This window comes from Periplaneta americana, chromosome 16 (assembly GCF_040183065.1).
Source record: "Periplaneta americana isolate PAMFEO1 chromosome 16, P.americana_PAMFEO1_priV1, whole genome shotgun sequence".
Classification (NCBI taxonomy): domain Eukaryota; kingdom Metazoa; phylum Arthropoda; class Insecta; order Blattodea; family Blattidae; genus Periplaneta; species Periplaneta americana.
In genome coordinates, this window is record NC_091132.1 from 52,620,812 (window position 1) to 52,638,248 (window position 17,437).

General features: G+C 34.6%; 1 protein-coding gene across 3 annotated transcripts in view; it reads right to left on the bottom strand.

Moving 5' to 3' along the window:
* Window positions 1–17,437, bottom strand: part of SLO2 (slowpoke 2) — a 1,063,914-nt gene that overhangs the window by 70,147 nt on the left and 976,330 nt on the right. For all 3 annotated transcript variants that reach the window (XM_069849155.1, XM_069849157.1, XM_069849156.1), the window contains exons 13-15: window positions 16,493–16,710; window positions 14,664–14,813; window positions 12,002–12,318 (exon numbers count right to left, since the gene is read on the bottom strand). In XM_069849155.1, coding sequence (XP_069705256.1) covers window positions 12,002–12,318; window positions 14,664–14,813; window positions 16,493–16,710 — 685 coding nt within the window. The remainder of the gene's footprint in view (window positions 1–12,001; window positions 12,319–14,663; window positions 14,814–16,492; window positions 16,711–17,437) is intronic.

The following is a 17,437-nucleotide window of genomic DNA, read 5'->3' on the forward strand; positions in this document are numbered from 1 at the left end:
TCTTTGTATTCTTTTGTTCTTGCATTCCCCTTGTACTCTTGAATTCCCGTTGTTCTCTTTGTATTCTTTTGTTCTTGCATTCCCCTTGTACCTCTTGAATTCCCGTTGTTCTCTTTGTATTCTTTTGTTCTTGCATTCCCCTTGTACCTCTTGAATTCCCGTTGTTCTCTTTGTATTCTTTTGTTCTTGCATTCCCCTTGTACTTCTTGAATTCCCGTTGTTCTCTTTGTATTCTTTTGTTCTTGCATTCCCCTTGTACTCTTGAATTCCCGTTGTTCTCTTTGTATTCTTTTGTTCTTGCATTCCCCTTGTACCTCTTGAATTCCCGTTGTTCTCTTTGTATTCTTTTGTTCTTGCATTCCCCTTGTACTTCTTGAATTCCCGTTGTTCTCTTTGTATTCTTTTGTTCTTGCATTCCCCTTGTACTTCTTGAATTCCCGTTGTTCTCTTTGTATTCTTTTGTTCTTGCATTCCCCTTGTACTCTTGAATTCCCGTTGTTCTCTTTGTATTCTTTTGTTCTTGAATTCCCCTTGTACTTCCTGAATTCCTGTTCTTCTCTTTGTATTCTTTTGTTCTTGCATTTAACATGTATTTCTTGTAGTTATGTCGCTCTCTTTGTTATGCTCCTTGTTCTTTTTTTATTGGGTTATTTTACGACGCTGTATCAACATCTCAGATTATTTAGCGTCTGAATGAAATGAAGGTGAAATGAATACGGGGTCCAGCACCGAAAGTTACCCAGCATTTGCTCGTATTGGGTTGAGGCAAAACCCCGGAAAAAACCTCAACCAAGCAACTTGTCCCGACCGGGATTCGAACCCGGGCCACCTGGTTTCGCGGTCAGACGCTCTGACCGTTACTCCACAGGTGTGGACCCCTTGTTCTCATTGTCTTTCCCATGTCTTCCTTGCATTCCCCTTATCCTTGTTACCATGCACCATAATTTTTAAATAAAAGAAGTAGAATAAAATGTGGGAAAGCTAAGGTGAAGTATAATATATAAGTTTAGGTGGAATGAAATTTGTAAAGTTGAGAGAAATGAGAGAACTCCGGAAAAAAAACCCATCCTCCGATACTGTCCCAAAGTATTTTTATTTTACTCATCTCCATGGACTGTACCTAACAGAATGATTAGTCTGTACTCTCGCACTGTAAAAGTGCCTTAAAATATTCCAAGTTCTTTATGTTTTCTTTGGTGTTTTCAAGTATTCCACGCGTTTATCAGAATTACCCTCTTCTCCTTCGACAAAGGGCAGTATTTCGGCCACGGCTTGTCTGCCGTGGAAGATGTCTCACCACATACAGAGGGAACCGTAAATAATGTCATTAATTTCACGGGATTATTCTTTGATATATTTTTAAAAAAAGCTTAATATAATTTTGCTCGGTTTTCCTTCCTCTTCGAGATAAAAATGGTTTTATATGAAACATTTCATAGCGTGTTTTGGGAAAGCCATTGATTTAATTAACAATACGCTCAGCCATTTTAAGAAAGCACTGTATTATGAAAAATTATTGAAATAATTTTAGTTTTGTTCTTTAAATGTGAAGAAATTTGTTCCTAACAAACGCAACATTTTAAAATTTCTTTTCAGAACTAAATTTTGTTTCTGGGCCTACACTTGTTTACACGAAATAAATTTAATTTTTATTTACATCATAAGACACAAAAACAGATTTTCACATTATTAAGGATTAAAAAAAATTCATTGTTTCGTACAGTTTTAAAACGTATTTAAAAAACTTTCCATTGTCTATAGCTAAGATTTGCGTTGGTAAATTAATGAATTTATTTTGTGTTGGTAAATTAATGAATTCACTCTATTTGTCTCGAGGAACTTGTTAAATAATTATGATTTTGAACATCAAATTTCTGTTATACAAACTTTCAAAAGTACATCACAACGTAGTTGTGTAAAAATATTCAGTCTTATTCCTGCTCAATATTACTTACTAAATTCTGAAGCATAATTGAAATATTTGATGTTAGTTTACCATCATTTTTGGTCTGTTGACACTTAATGTAGTTCTTTTCTCTCCTTTCTATAAAAGAAATCACACCGGAATAGAAATCAAACTGTTTAGTTCACAAGTGACAAAATAACAATGAAATGTAGTGTGCAGAAGTTTTAGACACATACACGAGTACGTACAATCTCATATACTAGGCTTACCGAAGTTTATCTTAGTTATTAAATGGACGAGTTCAAATTTATTTTACATTACGTTAATTTAAAAGAGAAAGGGACGAACTCTGATTAAGTTACAATTGTGTTACATAGAATTTGTCAAGAATATTTTGTATTTGTGGTATAGTTCAGAAGCCTTCATTGCTTATTCTTGTGTACTAAAATGTGGTATTAAATCTTAACTAATGGATGTAATTATTATTGAGACCGTTATATTTAGTGAAAGTGTCAACCATAAAATATATCCTGGCCTAGTTGCCTCATGAGTGATGCCTTATTGGTGTTACCTCATAAGTAACACCAATAAATCAATAACTTTAGCATGCAACTAATTATTATAATAATTCATGGAATTCTGTTATCTTCAGCAATGATTTCCAAAATGTCAGTTATGATATATATTTATTTTTAAAACGCACAAAATTTGATGGAAGAAAATAGGCCTATGCTTGCTCACAATATAAGTAAACAGTGCAATTTCATGTAATGAATAAGAAATGAGCCCCTCAACATTACAAAACAAAACTGAAATGAGTGTATATAGAGAAACTAGAAACCGTTACATCCTTACAATCATTGATGAATTCTCTAGATTTCCAGTCCTTCACAGGAATCCAATTTAAGTATACAAAAAGATTCGATAGAACCAGAGTCTCCAGCCTAGCACAATATAGGATCAGAACGAGCCAGAACTCTTTTTATCTCGACACAACAAGAGCAGCCTCACCCTCTCCGTCGATCTAAACGGAACAGAGTACTTCCAAAGTATCTGAAGGATTACGTCACAAACCCTAAGGGGAGAAGAATGTAGTGCAGCTTGACTGGATCGCACAAGTGTTTCCAAATGTCGTACCACTTTTCATTGGAGGATCGTACACTATACATAAAACTAGACTTGTTTTCATTATTTTACCTGAACTGCCTAACAGTGTTTATTTAAAATATTTTTAGTTCTTATAAGGAAATAACATCTAAAAATTAAATATGGGCGCATAAAATAATTTATAAATGCTCTGTTTTTTGCTTACTTTATGACAATGCTAAGAAATGGAAGACATAATCTTCCTCCTCAGGAGGAACAGCAACAGAAAAACCAGAACCTACATCTAGCTCTTTCACAATTCGTTTCATCACCGCACAACCAATCTTTACATAAATTTAAGGATATTTACCATAATTTTCTAGGCCTACATATTTTTTTCAGTTTTTTATATTCAAGTATACAATGGATGTATATTTTTGGAAATACGGCTTACTAGGGCCCTATCACTATTTTCTGATTCCACTGCCACTGAGCCGTTCAGAGCAAAAGTGGTGTAAGTCAAAATTGGGTAATGAGGTTTAAAGTAAAAATTCTGTAAAATACAGTGCAAAGTAGAAATTAATATTCAATTTACTTAAACTATTAGTAGTCTGTGGATAGCACGAAGGACGTATTAACTGCTACTTTGCGCTGTATTTTACACAATTTTTACTTTAAACCTCATTACCAATTTTGACTTACACCACTTTTGCTCTGAACGGCTCATATCACGTCAGAAGTTATCACAATGGCACTTGATTTCTTAACCCGTGCACTACCACAAAACACGAATGGCACAAGGAAGTAATGTTACAAACTGTTCCAAATCTGTGTTGCGCCAATGGACTGTACAACACTAAGTAGCACCGAAGTGCTATACTTAGAAACTACTTAGGATCTACTCGTAGCTAATAGGATCGTACGTTTTACGTGGGTTGGATCGCACGATCGTAGCCTACATGATACCACACTCTAGTACAGCGTTTCTCAAACTATGGTCTGCGGACCACCTGTGGTCCTCGAGGTCTGCCCTTGTGGTCCTTCAAAAAGGACAGAAGAAAAAATAAAATTCAAACGAATTGCGTATCACACTATAGCTGAAAATCTCATAGTTTGGAAATGACACAAGTCAATTGCCTTTCACTTTTTATCCCAGTATTGACATTTTATTAAATTTATTACTCTACCCGTCTATCGACTTCCCACTCTACTCTTCGCAACAAAAGAGAGATTTAAAGCACTATGAACGTGGTGTTTCTCGCCATCTTTTCCCTGCACATCAGTTGATGACATGTGGCTAAGGACATTGGCATGTCTTTCAGATGTATTCTCAAAACTAAACGAACTAAATCTCTCTCTACATTCTGCTTCCGATGCTCAATTTATCAAAATTGAATACACGATAATATTATTTGGACACCGAGAACAGCTCATTCATTCAAACCGATGTAATGATCACAGCCAAAACATCAACTTTAATTCAATATTTAAAGACACATGTACATTATAATATACTTCAGAAACTCCCACATATCAATATAGTTGAGCATACGATGGTTTATACACGAATATAAAAACAACCCACTTGCCCCATCAGAACAAGCCAATCACACCATTTGACTTTACACTTTACGACTCAACATTCAGTAATACGTGTGTATTATAAAATAATTCTATAATATATTTATTATTGGTCAATATACTGATACACAAGCTTACACAATATTGTTTTATAAGTCATTATTAATGAAAGTTTATTGGCAATAGCACAATGCACCTATGGTATTATTGCATTAAGATTTAACTTTTGTGAGTCATCATTACTTATTCTTCAGCAACATTTAATAGCCATGTAGGCTTGCGAATTTCAACATTTGACATGATTATGTTTTAATAATTTGTATGATCAATATTTGTCACTATGCTGAATACTTACATGTACTATCGATAAGATTATTATTATTTTCAAACATGAGACCAGATTACTTTAATTGATTTTAGATTGATATTGTAATCACTTCCTAGCTGAAGATGCCCTATGAGGGCGAAAACGTTTGTATGATGACACAATACGATGTAAATATATAAAACATTGAAATAATTTGTTTTATGTTATATAGGCTAGTGTTACTTAAGCCATAAGATTGGATAAAACGATTTAAATTTATTAACACGTAAAACATTTGATTCAACTGAAGCCCTTTTTGCATGTGGTGACTCATTTACTAAAGATCCTTTTTACATAAAGCATATCATAGATCGTTTACGAGGTCTATGCTTGATTTTTGACTGTGAAAATTTGAAAAGAGTTGCAGATAGAATTTAATTATTGTAACTTCGATTTTAAAATATTCGTTGCAATATGAGTTGACACCTGAGAATATGTAAAACATGCAACTATTTTTTGGAACTACTTCTTGTTAAAAACTATTATCCACTTCGCTTTCAGCTAAGGCATTATAGCTACCTGATTTGCCCATCTTTTTCTATTTATGCACATGCTCTTCTTTTGCATATATTGTAGGAAAGACATTTTTATTTATAAACTATCTACATTTTTCCGAGCTAAAATTTTCTATATGAACAGTGTGTCGTAAGTTCTCAAGGAACTGAACAACTAGATCGCACTGTTTTGTCGGAAGGATGTTTTACAGATTGTTATCTAACACACTATGCTGAGAGACACGGTAAATGAACCATGGATTTGAGACAATTGCTTTTATTATTATGAATTTCACAGTATTCCTTTTGTTTGATGTCTTTGTAGAAATGCTAGTTTCTTTCTTTTTAACCCTTAACTGGTAACATCAATTTATTATACACTATTAGTAACATGGGTGAATTTTCACCCAACACAAAAAATTAAGATTTTTATAATGCTGCATTTGACTTTTATATATTAAAACACACTTGAAACATAACACAACATAGCTCAACACAAAATAATATGAAATTTAACATAAATTGACAATATTGTTAGAAGCAATGAAAGTTTTCTTACACCATAGAATTAAAAAAAATTCCAGTGTATATTTTATAATTAAGAGAAAAAGTCACACTTTTCATTTTCTATGGTGTGCAATTTTTGCAGGTTATTTCCCTATGATCTCCACACACGAAATTCTCACAAACACTACACTTCACGGCAAACTTTTTGTCACTCTTTTTGCAGAGTTTGCAACGTCCCTGTCGTGGTCCTGTTTCAGATGATTTCTGTTCTTTCAGTGAGCTAACCGGTAAAGAATTGTTTTCACTCAATATGGATTCTATCTTCACTCGAAGATCATTAGGAAGATTCCTGATTGTCAGTCTCTCTTGCATAAATTTCGTTGACAAATCAAGACCAAGCTTGTGAAGAAATTCCAGTCTGTTGGGTGTCTTTCCTCCACGGGCTGCGCATGCGTAAGCCCAAACAATAAATGCATTGATTCCTGCTGCATTCAGTAATCCGTAAAATACTGCCATTGGCCAGCGTCTTGTACGTCTACTGCAGGAATAGTTCTTGCACATTTGATCAAACGAGTCGACACCTCCTTTAGTTTCATTATAAAATTCAATAGCTTCTGGTTTCCTTGTTTGTTCAGACACTCTTGCTGTGTAATGCATGGTCGAGGCTACTAATACAATTTTACCTTTCTTTGGTGAAAATGATATCAATTGTTGATTAGTATTGCAGTCGAAGAGAAACATTGCTGTATTTGCTGGTCGTCCTTTGGTCTGAAGAGCTTCCGGAGGAATCTCCTTTTTGTTTCTTCGTATAGTACCGACCATAGTTATACCATGAGCCAACATCTCTGACAAGAGGGGGAAAGATGTAAACCAATTGTCAGTAGTTATATTGGAATTGGTGCCATAAATTGGTTTTGCTAATTCCTTCACCAAGTATTGTGCTAAAGGTTCAGGCCCATTGTAAGTTTCTTTTCCTATGTAAGGTATTCCTGTGACTAGGTATTTAGAATGAGAGTCACACATGAACACAAGTTTGAGGCCGTATTTTTCCGTTTTATTGGGGATGTACATACGGAATTTGCAGCGACCTCTGAATCCCAGAAGCTGTTCGTCAATAGTACATTCTGTTGATGGCTTGTAATATTCTTGACAGTGAACGAAAAATTTATTCCATAGTTCCCGAATATATGTAAAAGGATCTGCAGCCTTTCTGGCTTCTCTGGTCTGCTTGTCATCGAATCTCAAGCAATTTGTTATAAATCGAAATCTCTTTAGTGACATAACTGAAACATAAATTGGACTACCCAATGTACCCCACGGAAATTCGGCACTCATATGATTATCTTTTCTGGCCCCACTGATATAAAGTAGACCTATGTATGCCTCTAATTCTCGCAAAGTGATATCTTAAGTATACCTCTGTTCAGACGAGTAGTTCAGTCTCTGGGAAGCCATCTCTTTGTTGGTATGACGAACAATATCTTGCAACATATCCTCATCAAAAAAAAAAAAAGACGCCAACTGTCTTCGGGACTTTTTACCTTTCGAGCATCACCTTTTGGCCCGGGTATGGTTGTTCTACATATATTTCGAGAAGGCACCTTTTGTCTTTCAGGGTGTTTGGATGTCCACTCTTTACCATTTTTCCCTTTTAGGACTGATTTCTTCGGAGTGATGATATTATTGCCCTTACTTTCAAACCAGCAATTATCTGGTTTTCTGCGCTTTTCAGGAACTGCAACACCATCTGCACTATCACTGCTGTCGTCATTTTCTGGGGTAAAATCACTTTCATTGTCACTACCGCACTCAATAATATCATCTACTACATCATCTTGTTCACAAATATCGTCCTTCACACTCCCCTCTCCATCAGATGCGTCATCTTCATCATCATCAATATTTTCATTCATTATTATTTTATCTACCTCACCGGAAGTACATTTCTTACCGTCAATAATAATAAACTCCATGTTCATCAAACTAACGCAGAAGAGAATTGCAATTCGTTTGACACATGTACTAAGAAGTTGAATAAATTACTAATCTAACAATAATGGTAACATGGGTGAAAACTCACCCAGGTCTGCTTTGTAGAGCTATACTACAGCAACTAAAAATATTTCAAATATATTTCAACAATGGTTAAGAAGCTACACTTGAGAAAGATACATAGCAAGAGAGCCAACAGTCTAGACAGGTTTACCAATGCATGGCAGAGAAATAAAATTTCTCAAAGGTGAATTTTCACCCATATTACCATTTAAGGGTTAATGTAAATCAGAATGCATATTCCTTTGCTCAGTAAAATTTTCTTATATATTTCATTTTTGTTTTGTAATGTTAAGGGGCTCATTTCTTATTTATTTCATGAAATTACACTGTTCACTTGTATTGTGAGCAAGCATATTTTCTGACATTTTGGAAATCATTGCTGAAGGTAACAGAATTCCATGAATTATTATAAGAATTAGTTACATGCATGCTATAGTTAAACATTCTTTCTTCTCTCCTGTCATTGCTAGGTAGAATATGTACGTTTGTTACTTTAAAAAGTAAATTGAACAGTCTTGTTCAGACAATAACTAGAACAAGATTTTCATTTCCTTCTTAAAATGAAATCGGCGTATAGATAATTATTCGCTGATGAAATCATTATAATAAATATTGTTTTCGTTTGTTATGTCGATAGTATTTTTTATCATTTGTAACAACATATATTCTCCCATCTATTGTACTTGCACTTATTTAAAAATTAATTTATATAACCTTTCTCTTGTTACAGACTTTTCCGTTAAATGGAAAACGTGCTTTGTATTTTGTCATTTGGTCTAAATATGAGCCCAGATCACATATAGATTGCTCATTCCTACGTTAAATTCGGTTGCACTTTGAAGAGAACAAACACCAGGATCGCCACCCGTCCGCCGTAAACGAACACGAGATGGCAATACAGTCGCTAATGCAATTGAAATGGGAGTTATGACGTGACTCCTTATGTAACAACTAGATGACAGCATAGTAAACCTGACAAAAGTTATTACCGTCAAAGCCTATAACGTCGAGCAATCTGGGTATATATGATCTAGGATATGAGTGCTGATCCAATAAGCATATTATTATTGGACATAAGTGTGATGCTACAAGCTTAAGGTTAATATATTTTGTACATCCATTTTGAACTATGTTAAATAAATCTTAAATGAAGCATTATGTTCTAGAACAGTGTTTCATGGGATAATTTACTTGCATTTAAAAGTGGCTTCTTATGCATTTAAAATATAAATATTAACAAATTACTTTACAGATAATCTCTCTATGCTTTAGTCACACGTAATTTAAAACAAAGTTGAGTCCTAAGACGAAAGAAATGGTGTAAAATTTAAAATTGGTACTCATATTTCGAAATGCAAAAGGAAAGGAACATTTGAAGAATCTGAGGAAGTTTTAGCCACGAGTTTTATAGAGTGACGTCTATCCAGATTACTACGAAGTTTTATATTCTGAAAATAATATATAGAAATATTACTGCGTGAAATAAAAAGGTTATTTTATTTTATATAAAATGCTCTTATATAGGGCATTTCAGTGACTTTGTTACCAACTTTTAGGGATGGTAGTGGTGGTCAGTATGAACAATTTTCATATAGCAACCCATGTCTATAATTTTCATTTGGTACTTACAAGCTTTAATATAGCCAGCCGGATTCGGAGATATGTTTTCTTTAATGTAGGCCTATGCTATGATGTTACCATGGTGATGTTTATAAACCTTACAAAGTTCATGCGAAAAGATATAGTTCACCATGTTTACAGCTTACATTAAAGTAGCCATCTGGTATTTAACACATAGCCAGAGCACTGAAACCTCAGCTCAGTTTAAATGCAGCTGCTCTTCATGTATAAGATTAGACTTATTTCTGTTAAGCATTACGTACAGACAATAATTTTGGTTCCTTCAGTTGTATTCAGGAAAAGACTTACATTTAAGGGAACTTGCTGATATGTATTTCATTTGTGGAAGAGAAAATGAAAATGAAGGGGAAAAAATCTGAATTTTTTTATCAGTCATAATAATCATTTACGATACCAACTACCTCATACCAAATTCAGGAGAACAAGTAGTCTGCAACCTAACTTCAGAAATATGACCTCAAGTTCGATGGTACAGTAAAATCCCTCGTAACCGGCACCCAAATAACAGGCAATACCAAAACAACGGCACTTTTGGCTGAACAAAAAAAAGTTTAAATCTGCCACATTGCCACAGTTCGGCACTCAGTTCTGCCACATTAGGAAGTTCGCACGAACTTTCATTTTCAGTGAATATTCGAACCTAAAATTAGTGTATTATTTGTGTTGTGTGATGTATTTTAATAAGGAAAATCCACACAGTTTTTATGTTTATTCAGTTATGAGCAAGTGATAGAGAAATAAGCTTCACACGGTTGAAGTTTCAACATTTGGCACCATGAAATACGAACTTTTTTTGTATGTACCAGCACAGTATTTATTCAATTATCCGGAAGTAACCTGATCCCTTTGGTCCCGAATAAGAGGTATTCCACTGTAGCTGGTTGCGCTGACTACACCAGACCTGGCGCTAACAACTCAATCGAGTCACTGCAGACTACCCCTTAACTCTCCACTGCACCTTCCCCAGCTGAGACAGTTATGTTTCGGACCGATACGAGTAGTAGACAGAAAGGTAAACATCGCTCAGTGACGGATTGTATAAGGCAGGCATCATAGCTCTTACGAACTTCCGGCTTTCGCTGATTGCCTAAAATCCACCACTGATGCACAGTGCTTTATTATGTATTCGTTTCTAAAGCGGTGTAAGCGAAAAAGACATGGGCGGGGGTATCTCCTTTCCTTTTTCCTTCCCCTGTATGCCCAGGGTTGGATTACACAGATGGAATGTTCTGGACATGGATTCCAATAAGAAAAAGTTGTTCATATGAATCACCTCTCTAGAAGTCTGTAACAAAGTCACTGAAATATCCTTGTACAAGGAATCCTCAGGTTCATTGCCGCCCTCGCATAAGCCCGCCATCGGTCCCTATCCTGTGCAAGATTAATCCAGTCTCTATCATCACATCCCACCTCCCTCAAATCTATTTTAGTATTATCCTCTCATCTATGTCTCGGCCTCCCCAAAGGTTTTTTTCCATCCGGTCTCCCAACTAACACTCTATATGCATTTCTGGATTCGCCCATACGTGCCACATCCTTTGTACCAGAATTAACTGACGAATAAAAAAAAAAGACAACTTTGAAGGAGTCAGTTTTGTTTGTAACATTATAGTATTACTTGGAAACTAAGAAATAAAATAAATTATTTGAAGTCTGAAGCAATCATTACGTACTGGAAGAAAGTTGCAATGTTATTACGAGAGTTATGTTAAGGAATTTATAGCCTACGAAATAACAAAGGTGAAAGAGAGAAAATTAAGCTACTAAAACAGTATTTGTGGTTATGGTTAGTAGAGGCCCAGCTTAAATATTTTCTATTATAGCCTACATTAAATGCAGAAGGAAATCAATGAGGAAATCTGAAGTGAGAAAATTCGTCTCTAGATAGATCTGATAAACCTAACTACATATGAAGGTTTCAGAACCATAGCGGGCCAAGCGCCATTTACTAAAACCGTAGAAAACAAAGGTTAAAATGAAGTCATTACCATAATTCAATGGGAAAATATAGCAAGTAATATAAAGTATACACATTAAAACTATATGATATGTCAATCTTCATTAAACTATGGCATTCGCTTAACTTTAACCCTTGCTTTCTTCGTTTTAATAAATGACACTTGGCCCACTATGGCTCTGAACCCTTCATATCTGAAAATAAATACAAAAATTCTATTGCTACATCATCTCACCAGAGAGAAGGTTAAGTTATTATTCCGAAATGGTTACAATGAGCGAATATCACGTGAAAAATTATTAAATTGTCGCATTTGCTTTTGTCATGTTTCAACTCCAGCAGTCGACGTGACGTCAGGAAACACTGTTCTAGTCCCATGAACCGTAAGCCATGCACACAACACTCACTTGGACACACAGAGTTAGCAACGTGGACTTTGAGGTTGATACCGTCAGGTTTGTTGTTCTGCTGTTGCGTGCCACTAGCCGTTTTCTCTTTGCTGCTGTCTTTGTCACCATCCGTCGTAGTTGTCCCTGTCTCAGGGCACACGTTGTTTTGTTGATTGCCCAGTATAAAGGCCGAGTTCTCTTCCTTAGAAATACTCATGTAATAACAAGTATCACTCTTTTTCATAATGTGGCGTGGTCCTGGATTCAAGAGTATTGTATCCTCATAAAATTCTGGAAGCTCAGCTGGACGAACACCAACCAGTGCCACGCCATATCTAACAACATAACAAAGTAATACAATTAAGATTAGACGAAAGTAAAAGATTAGAGATAAAGGAGAGAGTTAGAAAGATTGTTAATAATAATGGAAGAAATAGAAACGGTAAAGTTGCGGATGACATGAGGTCAGTGACTCAAGAGATTGCGAGGGAAGAATGTCGAAAGAATCCAGCGTCAACAAATTCCACTCAGGCGGTGAACTCTAAGGCAGCGGCTGCACCATCTGGTAGACGACCAGCAATGACGTCACCCCAAGGCCAAGCCAGCGGAACAAGCATAGTATCAGAGGGCAACACAAGTGGAGAAAGGCAGAAGGGGGGAGAGAGAGGAATGCTCAATCGACGAAAGAAGAGACTGGTGAACGAGGAAGCGAAATAAGTGCGAGGAATAGAAGAGGAAGTAGTGAGTGTGTAAAGCGTGCCAGGAGTGAGAAAAGAGGGGGCAATACTGGAGAAAAACCTGTCTATAATCTGAGGAAATGGTGCATCAGTGGGTTGAAATAATAGTAGCTTAGCTAGGTAATGGTTAAATGGAGGTGAACTGTTGTTCTTTTGTTTCAGTGTTAAATTGTGTTATAAATAAAGTGAAAGCAATGTTGCTAGGATACGAGCGCTAATGTGTGGTGTGAGAAGTGTTTAGACAGTGAATATAATATTAGTTCAAGTTTGTAGTGAAATAGTCAACAAGGGTTAGGTCTTTTTATATTAAATAAGTTATGTGCATTGTTATTTAAAGTGTTAAATTAGTTATGGAGGGAAGAATTATTTTTTTAAGGGAACTGAGAATAAGAGAAGGGAAGTAGAATAATAGTGGATAAAGTAAAAGGATGGTCTAGTGAAAATGAAGGGACATCAAAGACATGGCAAGAACAGGCTTCAAGGGTCAATACACGTCTTGTTTAAAATTGTAAATAGTGCTAGTAAGGGAATGCTGGGCCGAATACAGAAATGTGAAGGGCCAGCAGGACCGAAGATTTTTGAGAAATATATATCAATATCAATATCAATATCAACAATTAAGATTAATTAATTAATATTTTTAGCTTTGGTACAATCATTAATACAATATAGTATAATAAATTGGGGTGGAGTATCATCATCTGTATTTAATCCATTAATTTTATTACACGGAAGATTAATAAAAATTTGTCTGACCAAAAATATGGATTATCCAACAAATTTAATTTATACAGATTTTAATGTATTAATTATTGAAGAAATTTATAAGTATAGTTTACTAACTTACTACCACAGAAATCAAATAAAACATAAATCTAATCGACATGAATATCGTACTCGAAGACAAAAGTCTATTTTCCCATTAATTGAACCTAAAATAATGTCATACAAGTGCAGCTCTTAAGCATGGTGCTAGTTTCGGCCCAAGACTTTATGGGTGCTATGCATAGACATTTCGCTAGCCCGCGCTACGAGCGTGCTAAACCAGCCCCGGCTATCGACTGATTACTTGTACAGGATTAATATCATATCATATCGCTAACACTGGTTTATGAATACGAAAAACGTTAGTTCGCTGATCATCCACCGGAAGCCTGCGCTAAGAATGTCTATAAATATGGCCCTATAATAAAATTGTAAACCATTTTCCAAATTTGAAATATTTTAAAATTGAAGGTTTTAAAAAAGAAATTTATAAAATTATTCATGATATATAATATTAACAAATGTGTGTATTTTTTACCGTTAATTTCTGTCGACTATATTCATGTTTTTATAGAATATCACTGGCTTCTGCCTGATTGTCAATTTATATTAAATGTGTATTTTTCTCTCTTTTTCTCTTTCTTATATATATATATATATATATATATTTTGCTCTTGTATGTTATTTATTGGTTTGAATCAAGTTACTTACTGTATTTAGTAAACTGTCCTTGTAAATTTTATGTTAAATTATTGACTAAGACCACACAGTACACGAGCCTGCCTCTTGCGGTAGTGGCTAGAAAAATTTTTGTTTCATAAATTTAATTTGTACTCACTAGCTAGCTAGTTAAATAAATGAATGAATGAATGAATAAAATAAATAAATAAATAAATAAATAACAAAGTAAGTAAATAAATAAATAATAAGTAAATATATATATAAATAAATATGCCAATAAAGTAAAATGAAATATCGTAAAAATTAGAAAGTTTCATACATAAATAGTGAAATTACATTACAATGAATGTTTATTGTTTATAGAAACTACCAACAAAATTGCCTTAAGTAACATTATGTTCTTATGTACGAGGTATTTTTGCTTCTAACAAGATTGTTTGCAATCCCACATTCTAAATTTTAACTTTGCCGCAAAACTTATAGAAATAATACATACTTTCTGTGCGAGTGGAAGCTAGCGTATGTGAAGCTCTTGCCCTCATATTCACCAAAGAAGCGACTATCACCAAGAACAATGTGGTAGATCTCATTACCAGAACATTTCCCGTATAGTCGATGCCATTCTTCTTGAGACGTCTGACCCTCTCTGTGAAAGATAAAATAAGAAGAAATGTATTTCATGCATCCAAACTTCGTAAGTTGGTTGGTGATAAAGACAGTGCTTCAATTTAGAAAACAGAATATTTTTCATGAATCTATTAATTCTTTTTAAGGAGGCACGGAAATGTATATCTTGATAATGTTAAATTATGTCATACATAAGGAACTTTTTATTAGAAACTTTTGAAGCTATACAGCTGATGTTTTTACATCTCATGACCACATAACTTGACTTTATACTGAACAGTACCGATAGTTTTTTATTTATTTCTGAGATAACTTTTTCCCATTCTAATATATTTTTTCAATAATTTTCAGTACAATACTTCCCTTCCAAAATTCGAAAACTGCTCCAGTACATGTAAAACTTCGAAATAAATAATTCCTGAAAATGTTAGGTTTCTAGATTAAATAGAAGCTGAGAAGAGGTTAGTTTTTTAATGGAAAAACTAAACTTACGAAAACCAAGCGTTGAAACAAGACATATTATAAATATAGAACACCTCGCAAGATTTCAATAACATTATAAAAATATCATATTACACTTCAGAAAATATAGTAAAATCCCTCGTAACTGGCACCCAAATAACCGGCAATACCAAAACAACGGCACTTTTGGCTGTGCCAAAAAAAAAGTTTAAATATGCCACATTCCCAGTCTGGGCCATCAGTTTTTCCACATAGAAAGTTCGCAAGAACTTTCGTTTTCAGTTAATATTCGAACATAAAATTAGTGTATTAATTTTGTGTTTTGTGATGTGTTTCAATAAAGAAAATCCACACAGTTTTTAAGTTTATTTAATTATATTCGGGCTGTCAGTGTTGCCACATTAGGAAGTGCGCACGAATTTTGTTTTCAGTGAATATTCGAACCTAAGATTAGTGTATTATTTTGTGTTGTGTGATGTGTTTTAATAAAGAAAATCCAAGAGTTTTTATGTTTATTCACTTATGAGCAAGTGATAGAAAAATAAGCTTCACATGGCTGCAGTTTCAACATTTGGCAGCATGAAATACGAACTTTTTTGTATATACCGGCATCTATTCAATTATCCGGCAAAATCTCGTATCCGGAACTAGTCTGGTCCCTTTGGAGCGGTTATGAGGGATTCTACTGTACTGTTAGAATCTCCAATTAACGTTGCAGGCACCTTCACTAATAGCGAGCATTTGACTTGCGTCATTCTTCGAAGAGTCCCCAGCTAGTCGGCGACACACCGAAGTTTGTAGTTCTTTCAGCCGCCATAAAGGCGTTGACCTTAGTGCACCATAGAAGGCGAACTATGTAACACCATATGATGATTACTGGAACAATGATGGAATGTCGATGGGGGTCACGGGAGTACCCCGAGAAAACCTACCACCTTACATAATCGTAACCACTAATTCAAATTGGATCCGCCGGAATTCCAACCCGGGTTACAACACTAACGGTGCGCTATTTCACGATAAAGAAAATGGGTTATGAAATGAAGAAAAGCTAACATTCTAGGGACAGAGCATTTCGAAACTCACTCTCCTAAGACTTCAATATCATATTACTCGTAATTTTATTTTTCAAACAATTTAGGTTCATCAGAATTCGAGTCATATATAAATTTCCTGAAATTAATACAGATTATGTGATTATATATAATAAAATAGTAGATTCAAACTTATACTCACTGCCCTCTTGAAGTATGAAGCAGCAAGGTGACAAGTGTGGACGCTCCTGGACACGTACAGTTGTTAGCCAGAAGTGCATACTTAAATTCGTCTTCACAAACCACATGCTCTGCAAATTTCACATGGAGTTTGTTTTCTGGTCGGAAGATCTGAACATACTGAGGCACACTTGGTGCAAAATCCTTCACAGCCCATGACCTTAGGATAGTGTGTTCATCCTGAAATATAAATTATGGAATAATGTCACTGATCTGATTATACCTCGGTCCTAAAATTTAGTTTTATTTCGGTTTATAGCATCAATATTTGAAATAAATTATTAAAACTTAATGCTAATTATTTTACTTCAAACGTTCTTTTGCTTTATCTCTTTTTCTTGGCTAGTGAAGTAATTTTTTCCCCCCACAAATCAATTAAAAATTCCTTTCTCTTTATCCTACATTCTGCATGCCTTTGCTTTGCAGAGGGAAACCCTCACTGATAAAAATGTGTAACTTATTCACTGTTATTTGTAACTATAACACGTTATGCTATGATTAAGAGTGGTGACTTTTAGCAATTTGAAATTATAAATTTAGCATTTTGATTTTAGCATTTTATAGCATTTATTCATTCGTCATTTTACGTTTGTAGCGTTTTTAATGAAAACATGGACTCCAGGTTTTATATAGGAAGACAGACAATTTTTTTGAAAATATAAGTGTGGAAAGACGATCATATTTATATAGACACAATAATTATTTATTACATAGTTCATCATGTTCATGAATCAGTGACACCATTGAAAGAAATCACAGGATAATCTGAACATAGGCATTCACATTCCTCTTTATGGTGACGGAGATAAAAAAGACACCAGGGTTGTAAATCCCTCCGTATAGATTTTGAAAAAGAAAGAAAGGAATAACACATATTTTATCTCCTTCATGCCAATAGCATTGCTAC